A 15,204-nucleotide genomic window follows, 5' to 3' on the forward strand; every position below is an offset into this window, starting at 1 on the left:
GAACGTGGCAGCCTCTAGAAGGTGGGAAGGCAAGGAAGTAGGGTCTCCCCAGCCCCTCCCACAGGAGTGCAGCCCTGTCAACACCTTGATTTTAGCCCAGGGAGACCCATATTGGACTCTGACCTCCAGAACTGTAACATAATATGTTTGTGTTGTTTAAGCCCCTAAGTTTGTGGCCATTTGTTACAACAGCGATCAGACACTCATACACAGCCCCTGCTTGTCTGATGGTGGCAGTCTCCCTCCTCCCTGCTAGAGATGATTTCACTTCTCCACAGCTAATGCTTGTTGCGTGTTGTTATAATCTGGGCATTGTGCTACGGGCTAGCGATTTAGGTCACTTACCCTTTTTTAAGGAACTCTGTGAAGTAAGCACCACGATCTCCATTTCATAGCAAGGAACCAAGGGATGCCGAGTCACTTGCCCAGAGTCTCACATGTAGCTGGAGACGCTGGGACTTCGTGGCCTGATTCCAGTGAGCACGGATGCCTTGGTCCTGCTCATTAACAGTCATAACCAGGGTCATTTATCGAGCATTAACCCCGCATCCTACCCCAGCCTGAGTACTTTACATACGTTACCCTTAGTGCACAGATGGCAAGGCTGGGCAGGAGGTGTTATTATCTGCACTTTATGGATAAAGAAACTCAGAGAGGGTGAGCAACTCCCCTCCTGCAGGTAAGCCGAGCTGGGATGCAGACCCAGGCCGGTCTGGCCCCAGGCCTGTGCTGACTGTGGAGCTCTTAAACGTGGTGCCACAGGACCAGAGCCAGGAGGTTTCCGTCTTCATCAGCTTTATTGTCAGTTCATCATGATGTATCGACTCTGCACAGAAATCCGTGACATCTTTCAGGTCTTATATTTGCGCTTCACGGGAAGTAATCTGTGCACATCATCTTGGATGACTGTCTCTGTCACTCAATAACAGGGATAGATGGAGACAAGCCACAAGTTGAGGTCGAGCTGACGGGGGTTCTTTTGTCACCCAAGGACAAGACGAGACATAGGCTTCGGACGGGTCCGTGGTAGCCCTTGAAATTGCCATGTCCTGACCCCTTTGCAAACTTGAAAATACTATAGCGTATCATTTTTCCCATAAAATGCTTTAAATTCTATCTGAATTCTTTAATAAACCCTTCTCATGAGTTGATAGACAATATGCTAATTTAGAGAGGGGCTTTCTTAAATCTCTTCTTTCTCATCACCAGCACCACCCGCTGGGAAAGCATTCTTTGTAGTCTTTTGGAGAATCACTTTCCCCGGAATATCTGCATTTGTGGAAGTGACACTGTGACCCTGGGCTGTGGGGATGGGGCCACACAGACTCTCATCATTACCCCACCGTCTTGTGTTTGACTCACATTCCTGCAATAGCAGCGAGACGTCCTCATACCGCTGGTTTGCCTCACAGACTGCTTTGTTCCTCTACCCAGCTTTCCGCGAGGTGTGCGGGGCAGGCTGGCTGGATGAGGAAGTTCCGTAGAGTGATTCCGTAGACTCGTCCATTGTTTTCAAGCTGGTGGATGGTAGCCAGGACCAGAGCCCAGGTTCTACAGTTCTTGGCCCACTGCCTTGTGCTTTTGGATCTGATGATGTTCTCGGTATCGCTGTGGCCGATATTTATGTGGAGGGTGGTCTACGGGGTCTCGTTTATCCTCACGGATATCATCACAAGAGTATCCTCAGATATTCCAAAGCAGTTTCAATATCAGTGTCTGAGTCGCTCAAGACTCCTTCTAAAATGATTGTGTTAAGGGGTTGGATGAAAGTCGATCTTGCAAGTTCAGGCTTTCTTAACTCCAGGGCTGTTGAGAAATCCATAGAAGTGATCCTTCTGCTGGGTGTAAACTCAGGACATGGGTGCATGTGTGAGGGCTGAACTTGTTCAATTATTCCTGAGTCTGGGAACATAAACAATGGTATGGAAGAAGGAATCTTGCAGCCTGATAAACTGAGTAATAAGGAACTCAGAGCCTCCATGGAGGGGTGGAGTGAATGAGGGAAACAGACAAGGTTTTATCAAGGGTCAGAGTACACTGGATTCACTATTGGTTCATATAATACTTGAGTAGATGACATTAAATTTTATAGTAAAGTTATATACTCCATTTTATCCTTTCGTATACTAAAAAATAGCAATATTATCTCCCTTTGCCTAGGATTACGGGACAACCAGTACAGTCCCCTCGATCACTTTGCCCTTAAAAATCTCCAGTCTGATGTTCCAGAGAAGAAATCTGACTTCACTGAGGTAACATATGTTTCTAACTTCTAGAGTAGTCAGCAAAATGCAGCTAATTGTAAAACATGATCACCGGACTACTTGTTATGTGTTTGCATTTTATTTTGTTTAGTCAAAAAGGGAATCAACGCAGCAGAAAATCTCACCATCAGTGACTAAGACTTTACGTTAAAGTATGCAGTGTGTATTCAATCAGTCCTTTATAATCTTGACCTATAATTTGTAGATTTGCAGTATCAAAAGAGAGTATGGTGATTGAATCTCAATTTTAAACCAAAATTAATCTGCTGGAGAGAGAGGATGATGCCATTTGGCATTGTGAAGGTGGAGAAGAGGTAATTTGAAATCTAAGTTACCACAGGCCGTTATAACTGCAAAAAGTGTCAGTAGTCTCATTGGGGGAAGAAAATTAGAGGTCATATTTACAAAATGAAATGATTCTGATTCTAGACAATAAAAAACTCTGTACACAGTGGTAGTATTGACAATGTATCACATGCCAGGCTCTGTCTAACTGACTCATTTCGTCCTTCCCATGATCCTGGGAGGGAGGTACCGTGGGCTCTCCATATCCACAGGTTCTTCATCTGCGGGTTCACTCAACTGCCGACTGAAATTATTTGGAAAAAAACTTCCAGAAAGTTCCGAAGAGCAAAACTTGAATTTGCCACACGCCAGCAACTATTTGCATAATATTTATATTGTATTTGGTGTTATGAGTAATTTAGAGATGATTTAAAGTATGCAAGAGGATGTGCATAAGTTATACGCAAATACTCTGCCATTTTATATAAAGGATTTGAGCATCCCTGGATCTTGGTATCTGAGGGGGTTCCTGGAACAAATCCCCCTTGGATACCGAGGGACAACTGTACTGTTATTATACCTATTTTGCAGATGAGAAAATTAAAGCTTCAATAGCTCCAGTAGTTGACTTGACCCAAATCTCGCAGCTCACAAGCTGTCTGGCTCCAGAGCTTCTGTTCTGATCTTGCCCTAAAGGGCTGGCATAGACAAAGGCTCACTCCAGTGAACAGAACTGAAAACATGGACTTTCCTGCCTGAAAGAATTGTCTGAAGTGTTACCGTTTACAAGGCATCTCTTGTCTTTCACAAATGAAATTCTGCCTCCAACTTTTGTAATTATAAGAGAGGGTGGAATTGTAAGAATTGATCCTTCATAACATTAAAGTAGCGAGGGTATCTGTAAAAAATAATTTGCCCCCTAAATGCTTATCTTAGGTATTATCCTTTGATTTAGCTTTGCGTTTAAGAAAGTTCAACATTTTCTCAGAGACCCCAGGCCTGAAATCTCACATGATGGAGAAAAGACACTATTCTGGGACCTGAGACTTAGTCATCAATATTTAAAGCCATTTCTATGTGGAACACGGAGCTCCCTGTCTGAAGATGCAGAGATGGGTGGCACTAATTAATGTGTTCCCTGAGAACAGGAGCAGAAAGCCCAGGTTGCAGGGAGGGAATGAGTTGCAGGAGCCGTGGACCATCGAGAACCACCCCTGGCAGGAGATGCCCCGTTAAGAAGGGGAGGATAATGTGAAGGTCAACTGCTCCTTTTTTTTTTTTAAAGAAAGATACCATCTGAAGATCTTTCCCATCTGTTTTTCACATTGAGCTGGTAAAGCTCAGCATTTTCCTGTTGATGTTAAAATTAATCAGTTTGGTCATTAATGGTATAGATCTCTGGGGCCATGTGGCTGGGTCTCTGTAACGCGCCCACGCACACATTCACATATTCACACTTGGTTATTATCTATGACTGAGTTAACGCCCAGAAACCATACCTTCTAAGCATCAGCTCTGTAGTGATCCGGCTCGTCTACTCTGATCAAAGCAGCAGTGTGACTTTCACATTTCCCTCCTACCTTTGAGCTTCTAAAGCTTGTCCCTGTGTGTTTGTTATAAGGATGCTGTAAGATGATGAAACACTCCAGCCGGATGCCCTTCCTTTGTAACTGCCGTGAGTCTCTGCCTCTCCTCCAGAGCCTGCACAAGACTGATCGCTTTTCCTTTCAAATTCATCGAAGCCATAGAAGTGGTATTCAGCCACTTCTCCAGCCAAGTGATTACTTAAAAGGAATGAAATATGGAACAGAGTTTTCTTTCTTAAAAAACAATGTTTAAATTTTCCCTATAACAAAAATAATGGCAACTTCATACAGACACTTAGGAAAATACAGGAATATAGAAATAAGAAAATATGTATATATTTCTTTCCCTTATTTTTCCCATGCATTTTTAGACATAAGACTGTAATGTATATCAACATTTATAGCTTTCTTTTATTACATAACATCACTGGCAACTTCCCGTATCATTTAAATTCTTTGTAATCTTTATTTATTTTTAATTTTTATTTTTATTTTTTATTTTTTTTTTTGCGGTACGCGGGCCTCTCACTGTTGTGGCCTCTCCCATTGCGGAGCACAGGCTCCGGACACGCAGGCTCAGCGGCCATGGCTCACGGGCCCAGCCGCTCCGCGGCATGTGGGATCTTCCTGGACCAGGGCACGAACCCATGTCCCCTGCATTGGCAGGCAGACTCTCAACCACTGCGCCACAAGGGAAGCCCTGTAATCTTTATTTTTAATTTCAACAGAATATGATGCAGTCACGCATGCCATGATTTACTTGCCCAGTCCCCTTTTAAAGTTCATTTAGATTCTTGCCAGGTTTTCACTGTAATACATTACACTGCATTGAATCCTTTGGATTCTAGTAAATGTGTGGAAAGATAAAAGTTGCAGGGTGGAGAGGGGGAAAATCTCCAATTTTTCTTTTTTTAAAAATTTTAATTTATTTGTAAATTTTTATTGGGATATAGTTGATTTACAATGTTGTATTAGTTTCAGGTGCACAGCAAAGTGAATCTGTTATCCATATACATATATCCACTCTTTTTTAGATTCTATTCCTATATAGGTCATTACAGAGTATTGAGTAGACTTCCCCGTATGATACAGTAGGTCCTTATTAGTTATCTATTTTATATGTAGTAGTGTGTATGTGTCAATCCCCGTCTTCCAATTTCCAATTTTTCCATTTTGTCTTAAAACCATCTTTCCCTATTGTTACATACCAGAGTGAACCCATACATTTGAAAACACTCTAACATTCAGGATGAAATACCACTATGTTAGCAGATTACCTAGTGATGATGATACTAGATCAACCAAGTGGGAGTAAGCATGCTTGCAGCTAATGCGAAGGTAACTTCAGTTTGTATCTGTGGAGAGACAGGACCAAAGGCTCCACTGGCAAATACAGTTGTACGCTGCAGAACAGCTACGGAAAAGGAAAGAACTGTCTCATGGAGAAAAATACAGGTTTCAAAGCTATAGATTGGATTCGGTGCTTATCCTTTAGAGAAATAAATTGCTACAGGAATGGAAGCATCCTAACTCCCGTGGTTCAGGATATGATTTCCCTGATCATCTGCTGTTTATCTCTCTCTTACTGCAATTTATGAAAGGGAGTCCTTCTTAGTAATATGCCTTAAAGCATAAATATAAAGTTAAAAACAGTCAATAAAATGAATAGAGCTATGAAAGCAGTTACCAGCACTACAAAATCATGCTTGAAACATTTAAAAGAAATCAATATCTTAAAGCAACATTTATAAAAGAGAGAGTGTACAAAGGTAGTGTCGTGTGGTGTTGGTCAGGACTACAAAAGCCAGACACAAACCCCAACTCTTTTCATCTGACCTCTCTCTGACCTTGAATGTTCTAAATACAAGATTATTTATCTAATCTTAAATACAAGAGTATTTTCTTCCTTTCAAATCAAATCTTACATCAATTAATTTTATTTTAGATAAAAGACATCTTTTTTTCAAAGCCATGTTCAGTTATCAAAGGACAGATGGAGTGACACCTTGAAATAGCTTAATTGGGGAAGGTATTTGATATAAAAGATGTGCTTACTTTTTAAGAAAATTTGTCCTGTTTTAAAAGTAGTTGGTGGATAGGAATATCAAGTAGCCCCTCTGCCTCATCTCTTTCTTGGTTTCCCAGCTCCAGAAGAAGTGCAGGACCCAAAGTGATGTCGTGTAGTCTGTTACGGACAGAATCGTGGCCCCTCAAATTTATATGTTGGAGTCCTGACTCCAGAACTTCAGAATGCATATTTGGAGGCAGGGTCTTTAAAGAGGTGATTAAGGTTAAGTGAGGTAGTTAGGTAGGATGGGCCATAATCCAATACAACTGGCGTCCTTATAGGAAGAGATTAGGACATAGATACACGCAGAAGGAAGAAGATGTGAAGACACAGGGAAAAGGCTCGGAGGGAACCAACCCTGCTGACACTTTGACCTTGGACTTCTATCCTCCAGAACTGTGAGAAAATAAAATTTCTGTTGTGTAAGCCACCCAGACCGTGGTACTCTGTTATAGCAGCCCTGGCAAACTGATACTGATTTTTAAGAGGTTAGACCTTATCTTTAGTTATTTAATAGATCTCAACGAGAAAATAAAATTTCATAAATAGAACTTCCCATACAAGTGTATGATATAGATTGAAGGGCAAAGAGTGCAGTGTTTCCTTTTTAATTTCTCTCAGTTTATTGGTGGGGGCTTTTGTCAAAGCTGAGTCTAAACACCTGAAAAAACTCAGTAGAATTTAACCTAATAATCCCTGGCCTGGCAATCTGATGACCTGCTTGATGTTATGTCCGGTCTGTTAATTCCACGAGTCCAGGAAGTTCCCTCAGCACCCAGCACAGAGCCTGGCACATAGTAGGTGCTCAATAAATATTTGTCTGATGAGTGAATAAATAAATGGTTTGACCATGACTCTATGTTATGAATAACAGAATTTGCATCTAAAATACTTTCATTCTACATTCACATTCACAAAATTTCACTGTATTGGGTATGTAGTGGGTTATGCAACTCAAATAAACTCAAATGCATTCATTATAAACTCCTGTGAAATATGTATAATTTTGATATAAATACCCCCTCATTCCTCCATAGGTTTGCTTATATCAGATATCCACTGATTTCTGCTAACTCACAGGACAAGTCATACCCTGGAGTTACATAACATGTTCATATCCTGAGAGGTACTTTCACACCCATCATTGGTTTTGATTTCCACAACTTCCGTATGAGGCAGAGAAGGCAAACAGATATTTCTTTGGAACTGGGCTTCCTTCAGCATTGATCCCCCAGGAACGGTGTCACCCTGACATCCTGAGCAGTGACGGAGCTTCAGCAATAAGTTCAGCTTCACATCATTCATTATGTCTCTTCCCTTATCTGTTTGCGTTGGATGGGATCAAAGTCACAGTAGCACCTGCCAGCCCTAAGGTAATGAAATGGTGGTTGATTCTCTGCCCCTCCTTCTGGGCCTCTAGGACCTCCTGCTGTAATGCCCACAGCCCCACGACAGCCCCGAGGGCGTCTGTCCAGTGTGGGTGGCCCCAGGCTCCGGGTCGTGGCTCCCCGACTCAGCTCAGGTGTGCGGTAAGGTTGATGTAGCCAGAGTCAGCGCCCTGTCTGCCCTTGTTCCAGGCTGAGATGGCCTTAACTCGTTCCCAGACACACACCCCCTGTTTCTGACACTCATTGTTTATATCAAGGCCAAGGCCATGGGATCTTGAGCCTAAAGGGTGGGGTACCCTCTTAATGTTGGAGACCAGAGTACGAGGAAGCCTGGCGTCCCCAAAAGAATTACTGTTTGCTCCTTGCGGTATAGCTGTGGAATCCAAAGCCGCCTCCAAGGTCCTGTGGCCAGTCTGGGAGCCCCAGGCTCAGGAGGGACTCCAGGAGGTCCAGGTTCTGGCCCAGCATCCTTTCTGCCTTATCTGTGCAGAAGAATCACCTGGCAGACCCTTAAAAATACAACTTCTGGGCCTTATGCCCTGAGATCCTGATTCACCTTAGGGCTTCAGAGGGGAGGGTTTAGAAATCTGCATAAAATGCTGACTTAAATCCTAGGTGTTTTCTATGCAGGTGATCACTGGCCCAAACTTCGGGAAACAATGCTCTCTAAGACCAATGCTGCCCAGTTTCCAAGATGGGTATTTGTTTTCAAAGACCAGTGTCAAAGGAGTTCCTTCTGGGTGTGCCTACGCACTTTGCAGATTGCGGGGGAACAACTATTATCAGAACGGAATTTAACTAAAACGGGAGCGATAGTGTTCAAGTCAAACAGCCTGGGGTTGGTACCAGGTGAACTTCAGTTTTCTTGTGGGTAAACAACAGCCATGGAACGTGCTAGGTGGAGGGTGGGGAGAGAGACAGAGGGGGAGGGGAGAGGGAGGTGCCTCAGGCATCCAGGTGGCTCTCAGCATTGCTGGCCTATGCAATCAACTGGAAGCTTTAAAAGCCCCGATGCCTGGGGCCCCACCCCCAAGGATTCTAGTGTAATTGTTGGAGATGAGGGCTGCGCGTTGGGGTTTTTACAAGCTCGCGGGTGGCTCACGTGTGTAACCTGGGCTGAGAACCGCTGAAGAGGAGGCCCTGTCTTGAAAGAGGAGGTTTCAAGCAGAGCCCGGCTTACATTGGTCATCTGGAAAAAGGTAGCCATGGTGGGGTTTTTTGTTTTCTTTCTTTTTTTTTTTTTTTTGCGGTACGCGGGCCACTCACCGCTGCGGCCCCTCTCGCTGCAGAGCACAGGCTCCGGACGCGCAGGCCCAGCGGCCATGGCTCACGGGCCCAGCCGCTCCGCGGCACGCGGTATCCTCCCGTACCGGGGCTCGAACCCGCGTCCCCTGCATCGGCAGGCGGACTCCCAACCACTGCGCCACCAGGGAAGCCCCAGCCATGGTGTTTTGACTTTTTAAAAAATGATTTTCAAAATGATGCTCCTATCCATTTCTTCTTCTTCTTCACCTATCTCTCGTCATCTTTTGAATTTGCAACTTACCACGTATCTTTATTATTTATTTTTATTTTATATTGGAGTATAGTTGATGTACAATGTTACCATGTATCTTTCAAATATAACAACGTGTCAGGTGATGAAGAATGCCAGGAAAGCAAGAAAACAAAGCACAAAACAGGAAGGACCAGCTGCCCCTCTTCCCCTGTCTAATAGCAAGGACCACTGAGTAATAGTAAGGACGCAGTGAGTAAGGACTGGTGGGCTAACATCACATGAGTGAGGGTCTTCCCATCAGAAGCCCAGCTGGAGGAGAGTATTCCCCTAGTTGAGTAAATGAATATTCATCCTGCTCTAAAGACAAGGCCACTGTGCTTTCTTATCCCATCTTAGGAAACGATAATAATCTGCTCTCATGAAACGCAGGCCCTCCCCCTTTTTGAAAAGACCGGCAGTCCCATGACTCTGTCAGCATTTCTCAAAGTGTGTTCCCTGGATCCCCTATAGCAGGGTCCCAGGGATGTTGGTTAAAATGCAGATGCCTGGACCCTACCCACAGACCTACAGAATCAAAGTCTCTGCAGCCTGAGGAACCTGCAAGTGTAACATCTCAGGTGCTTCTCAGATACCTTTGAGAACTGCTGCTTACGTGCTAAGCAGTTACGCCTTCGGGCTCCTGAGGTGAAGACTCTGCAGGCAGGGTGCGGTGAGCAGTTCCCAGGGTTCTTTTGGGTGCTGTGCGGTTCACGCGAGGGTTCATTTTAAGCACGTAGATCAATGAATGTCAACATAGAGGCTCAGGATCCTGCATTCACCAGTGCTGGAGGCACTCAGGCTCCCGGGTCGCTTTCTGCGCTGCTTCGTGCACCCACGTAATGAAAACAAAATGAGGGCAGCCTTCCTCCTGGTCTCAGCCTGGCTAGATGCCTTATTAAAAATCACAGCACATTGTTTTGGACACACTAGTGATTTACTGTCAGGGCCATAGGATCTGCTGATTAGGAAGCAGGGTCTGTTGATTAGGAGGCATGCGACACCTTGATCATTATGCTGGACAAAAACTCCTGCTTATGCAACTGAGCATTGAAATGCAGGAACATCGCATCTGTCTTGTTCCAAATCCCCACCCCCATCCCATTCTGTTATGAGATGGTCATCAGTGTGTTAGTCTGGGCAGTTGTCAAGCTTGGGCATTTGATTGCCATTGTTTTGAGTTCTGGACTTTGACCCCTGTGATGCCAAGCCTGAGTGGGTGACTGAATTCCAGTCTAGACCAGCAAAGGTGGAAGGTTGTGCTGGGGAGTTGGGGACTGAGGGTCGGGCGGGGCTCCTTGGAATCACAGTTACTGTTTGCGTGGAGGAGCATGGACTCATCTCCCATGTACCTGTGGCCCCAAATCCCAGGCCTCCTCCAGAATCCTGTCTTCCCGCCTCTGTGAGGCTGTGAACCTGTATTCAGGTGCTCCTGGGCCTGGTGAAGGTGATTATCGAAATTTGGCGATCCCCGTGGACACAAACACCGTTAAATAAACTAAGAACAGACGCCCAGCAGAGAAAAACTAATTCCCCAGTCAGAGGAATTTTCCCAGAATGTTTAATCATTTCACAAACAGATCTGGGTTTCCTGCCCTTCAGATGCTCAGAGGTGTTGGGTGTCAGGTGCGTGTTGAAAGGCCTGAGATGAGAAACACTTGAGTGTTAGGAACAAAGATCTCCAGCATCTTCCTGGCCCTTGAACGAGTTCCCTGCCTGCATTACAATGAACTGCTTGAATAATTGCCGTCTTTTTCCATTTGCAGGGGACTCTGGCATCTCAGAACACAAAAATGATTTCATCCATAGTCATTTCACAGCTGATTGATGAGAATAAATCAAAAGAAAATGGGGCCGAGTTGCCTGTGCCGTGTGCGTATCCCATGAAGCTATCGCTGGCTAATCGCAGCGGAGTCACTATTAACAGGGCCTTCGAGTTCCTTCCCGGTAGACTAGGAATTCAGACGCCGGCGGGGGAGCGAGGACCTGCGACAGAGCCGCCGCGCAAAGAGGAGAAGCCGTGCGGTGGCTCCCAGAAGGGATTTGCTTCCATCACCATCACGGCCAGGCGCGTGGGGCCCCCTGCCAGCACCCTGGTGTGGGAGGCTGTCGGGGACCCGCTCTGCATCAAGTGCAGGGCCCAGGATGCTCTGCTTGGGGACCCCTCTGCTCTGGCTGGTGGTGCCGATCCAAGTCGGCACCATGGACCTTTCACCTGTACAGAATTCTCCAGAAACAGCTCTGTGATGGGGCTGAAGGTCCCTGAAGCCCACGCACGGCTGTGTGAGGGACACGAGTACTGGATCACCAATGTGGACAGCAGGGAGGACCATTTTTCTCCAAGCACCCCACGGTCACAGGAGGGAAAGAGCCCGCTGGTGTTCAGCTCCTGTGTCCATCTCAGAGTGTCTCAGCCGTGTCCAAATTCCGTCTACTATCTGGACAGGTCCCTGTCTGTCCCCATTGAGCCACCTCGACTCGCTGGCCCTAAGATGCACAGATCCGTTCTGTCCCTCAACCTAAATTGCAGTTCACACAGACTGACACCAGATGGCGCAGATGGCACAGCTAACGGAGAGCCAATAAGCAGCGCCTTGAAGCTGGAGCTCACGGAGGGAAACCAAAACCTCCTAGGCCCTCGCTGGAACCTAGGTTTGCAAGAAAGTTTCTTGAAGGAAAACCCATCGTTGGGGCGGGTACATTTGGGGACCGCGGGAACCGGCATGTGTCCTTGGAGAGGCTCTCCTTCACTGGAAAATACAGCTGCGGGAAGTAACCAGGTCACTGTGAGAAAAGGGAAGGAGGACCACGCAGCTCGTTGTCACACCGGTGGTCATGGTCACGCCAAGCAACTGTCCATTCACATCCCGGGCTGGAGCTACACGGCAGGTGAGTGACACTCCCATCCTCCCCGCCGCCAAGTGCAGACCCCTCCCCACGTCAGGTAATTGGTGTGATTGCCAAGGTGCGTAGTGAGTGAGTTTCTTCTACGTAACTTATTCCAAGAAGCAGTTCTCAGTAATTGCTTCATCTGCTCCACTCAGAGTTGACCGCTGATAGCTCCGTGTTGATGTCTGGTTTGGATAGATTTTCTTAGATGATGCTTTTGTAGATCGTGAAAGGCCTTCCCTCAAACTTTTGTTTCCATCAGTAGCTCCAGACCATATATAATGAGTAGGGGACTCTATCCCAAGTGAAGTTCATTTAGGCCCTTGTCATTCCAAAACAGGATGAGAAGAGCCAGGGGCCGTCCACTCCCAGATGTTTTGTCCCTCTGGTATGAAGATCTGCACATCTGGAAGTCTCCAGAGTTCTGCACTTTTAACTTTTCAATCGGGTAGTTGATGCTGATGCGTTGGCCTTAGAAACCTAGACCACAAAGCTCAATAATGGAGTGTTTGTGTGTGAGACTGTGTATAGTAATTATGGGACATCTTCAAAAAGAGGCAAACCTGGGACTCTCCACACCAAACAGCAGAAGCGGTAGTTTTCTGATTCTTGAATTGTGTTTTCTGGGGCAACTCGGCTGGGATTTGATACCTTTCCGCCACGGCCAGGGCCAGGCAGAATTCCCAAGGTCAGCTGTCCTGGGCACCCTTTACCTTTCTTGGGAGATCGGGGGTAGAGGGGGGAACAGGCCTATAGCCAGAGGCCAGACTTCTCTCCTTCCCCGTGTACACTTCCGCAAGAGATTCTGGGTTACGAATTAGTGACTTTCCACTTGGGGGAAATATTCAAATATAATAGTGGTAAAATTGAAAATGTGGCATATGCATAATAATTTTACAGCGCAATTTTTGTCCATTAAAAGCTTTATTAATTAATAAAAATGACTGTAAAACATTTTAAAGCTGTCATGTGCATAGAAATGTTAAATGATGCAATGAATTTTAACAAGTGTATATATATTGAATGCTCAGAGATTTTTAAGGCAATTTGACATGGCTTTCAGACTGATTAGGCTGTTGAATGCATCTGAGTCTGGCAGACTTATTGCAAGAGGGGAAACATAAGCAGCCGTCAGTGTTGCAAAGCTGGGCTTCACTCTGGGTTTTAAAGACATTTCTCAAGCCAGCCATTTCTCCTTCCTCGTTGATGAAGAGTCTGGAAATATACGACCTACATTGCTGTATGCTCCCCCATTGAAGCATACCCTAGTCTTTGTGCTATGAAATGGTAACTTGGATTTATAGCACTTTCACCAAAGGAGCCTTAAAAGTCACCAGCGCCAGATCTCAAACATTCATCTCAGAGGAGGGGAGTGGATGAGCAGAGAAAATCCCTGCGTCTTATTTTTGGCTTTGGCGCAGACAAGATTTTTGATTGTGACTTTGTGAGGTGACTACTCCTATAATTGATTTTCTTAGGCAAAGAGTGCACGTTAATTTTTACTTCCCATGGGCCGACTTCCCCCAGAATAGGTCTGATCCCAAAGATTCATCTGTGGAGCATTTGAGTGGCCCTAAAGCACGTGACCTCATTCTACCATTTGAGGAAGGAGATGTGTATGGCGGCCAGGTCACCTTTCTTAGAGCTGCTGATCTATTATTTTCCAGCACGTGGAACGTGGACATGCCACACTAACTGTGATTCTGTTTCCTCATCTGGGTAACTAGAGAAGGGGTTGGATTTGGTGTTCAATTTTTCAAGCTTAAGTTCCCCTTAAGCTTGAAAAAATTTCCGCTCTATTTTTCTGAGATGAAATCTATAAGGAAAAGAGGTTCCAGGTGACTCTGGGTCATGAAGTTCAAAGCTATACAACCTTGGGCTCACTGTTTAGGACACACGTGTCCATGTGTACAAATGCACACTCACACACACACACACGCACGCATGCACACACACATCCCTGTACGGTTGTGCTCTCTCATTTAGAAACTAATTTGCGATGGAATGCATTTCTTCCCGGGTGATAAGAAAGCACTTCTTGTCCATGCTGTAGAATTCTTGCCTGAAATTTATAAGCACAACTCACAGATTCTAAGTACCACAGTCTGTCCTAGTATAATCTACACAAAGCTTCAAGGGTGAGCTCTCTGACCTTCAGTCTTGACAAAGCTTTTAAACCTTAATGCGAGTGCTTTCCAACAGTGGCGATGCTCATTAAAACTCCAATGAACTGTTTGTATTTTCTCATCTGAAACTGGAATCTTGTCTGAGACATTCTTGACAGCCTCCTGTGGCTACATGTGCTGTTAGTGGTCATCACACTTTATAGTTCCTGAATCTGATTCTTTGTATCTGAAAGATTCCAAAATGCAGAATGAGCGGTATCCTTGCTAGCCAACTTACATTCAGCTGCAAGGTAGGTGCAGCCTGGGAGATTCTACAAATGGAGGCAAAGCAATTTTAGCTCTAGTCATTGGGTCCTCAGGCAGACAGTCCTATAAATTGTGTTGTTGAATGAGCCTCCAGGACACGCACCCAGAAAGATTGCTAAGATTAGGGAAAACGGGATGCCATCGAATGCCTTGTGCAGCGCAGACTGGCCGTGTCTGCTGGGAAGTAACATTTTTAACAGACCCAGGGGTACCTGTTCTCTTTTCAGAGGCTGAGGGCTTGTGAATTGGTTCCCTCTTTGTTCCTTTCCTTGGTCCTTGTAAGTTTGTTACTTACATCTCCACTGTTAGAAGCATCCTGCTAGCACCTGCTAGATGGACATTGTACAAATCCCTGCATCTGTTGTAAGGAAGAATGTCACCATCACCACCATCACCACCACCACCGTCATCATCATCATCCTATCAATACCCACAACATTTACTGTGGAAATCCTAGATGCCAAGCCCTGGGCTGCTTCCACTGTATTTATTACTTTGAATCGTTCAAATCATTCTGTAAAGAGAACGCCATTATTCCTATTTTGCAGACAAGACAAACGGGGCTTGAAGATTAAATAACTTGCCAAGGCCGCCTGGCCATGGAGTGCCAGAGCTGAGAACAGTCGTGTGTGTTTGGCTCGCACTGTGCCACCCTCGGTGACAGCCCAGAGTAGAGCAGGTAGGATGGTGGGGACTCTCTCAGCGGTGGGCCCCATCTCCAGTATCACCGTCAAAGGTGATGTTCAGAGACTGCTCAC

At 45.4% G+C, this 15,204-nt stretch overlaps 1 protein-coding gene across 8 annotated transcripts in view; it reads left to right on the forward strand.

Moving 5' to 3' along the window:
* LOC307175057 ((E2-independent) E3 ubiquitin-conjugating enzyme FATS) overlaps positions 1-15,204 on the forward strand; it is a 235,814-nt gene that overhangs the window by 146,092 nt on the left and 74,518 nt on the right. For 5 of the 8 annotated variants that reach the window (XM_079899867.1, XM_079899869.1, XM_079899868.1 and 2 more), the window contains exon 2: positions 10,892-12,014. In XM_079899867.1, coding sequence (XP_079755993.1) covers positions 10,892-12,014 — 1,123 coding nt within the window. Of the gene's footprint in view, positions 1-2,160; positions 2,253-8,134; positions 8,800-10,891; positions 12,015-15,204 lie in introns of those variants that run through there. The other 3 variants (XM_079899871.1, XM_079899870.1, XM_079899872.1) reach the window with 3 other exon arrangements.

This window comes from Stenella coeruleoalba (assembly GCF_951394435.1).
Source record: "Stenella coeruleoalba genome assembly, chromosome: 16".
NCBI lineage: Eukaryota > Metazoa > Chordata > Mammalia > Artiodactyla > Delphinidae > Stenella > Stenella coeruleoalba.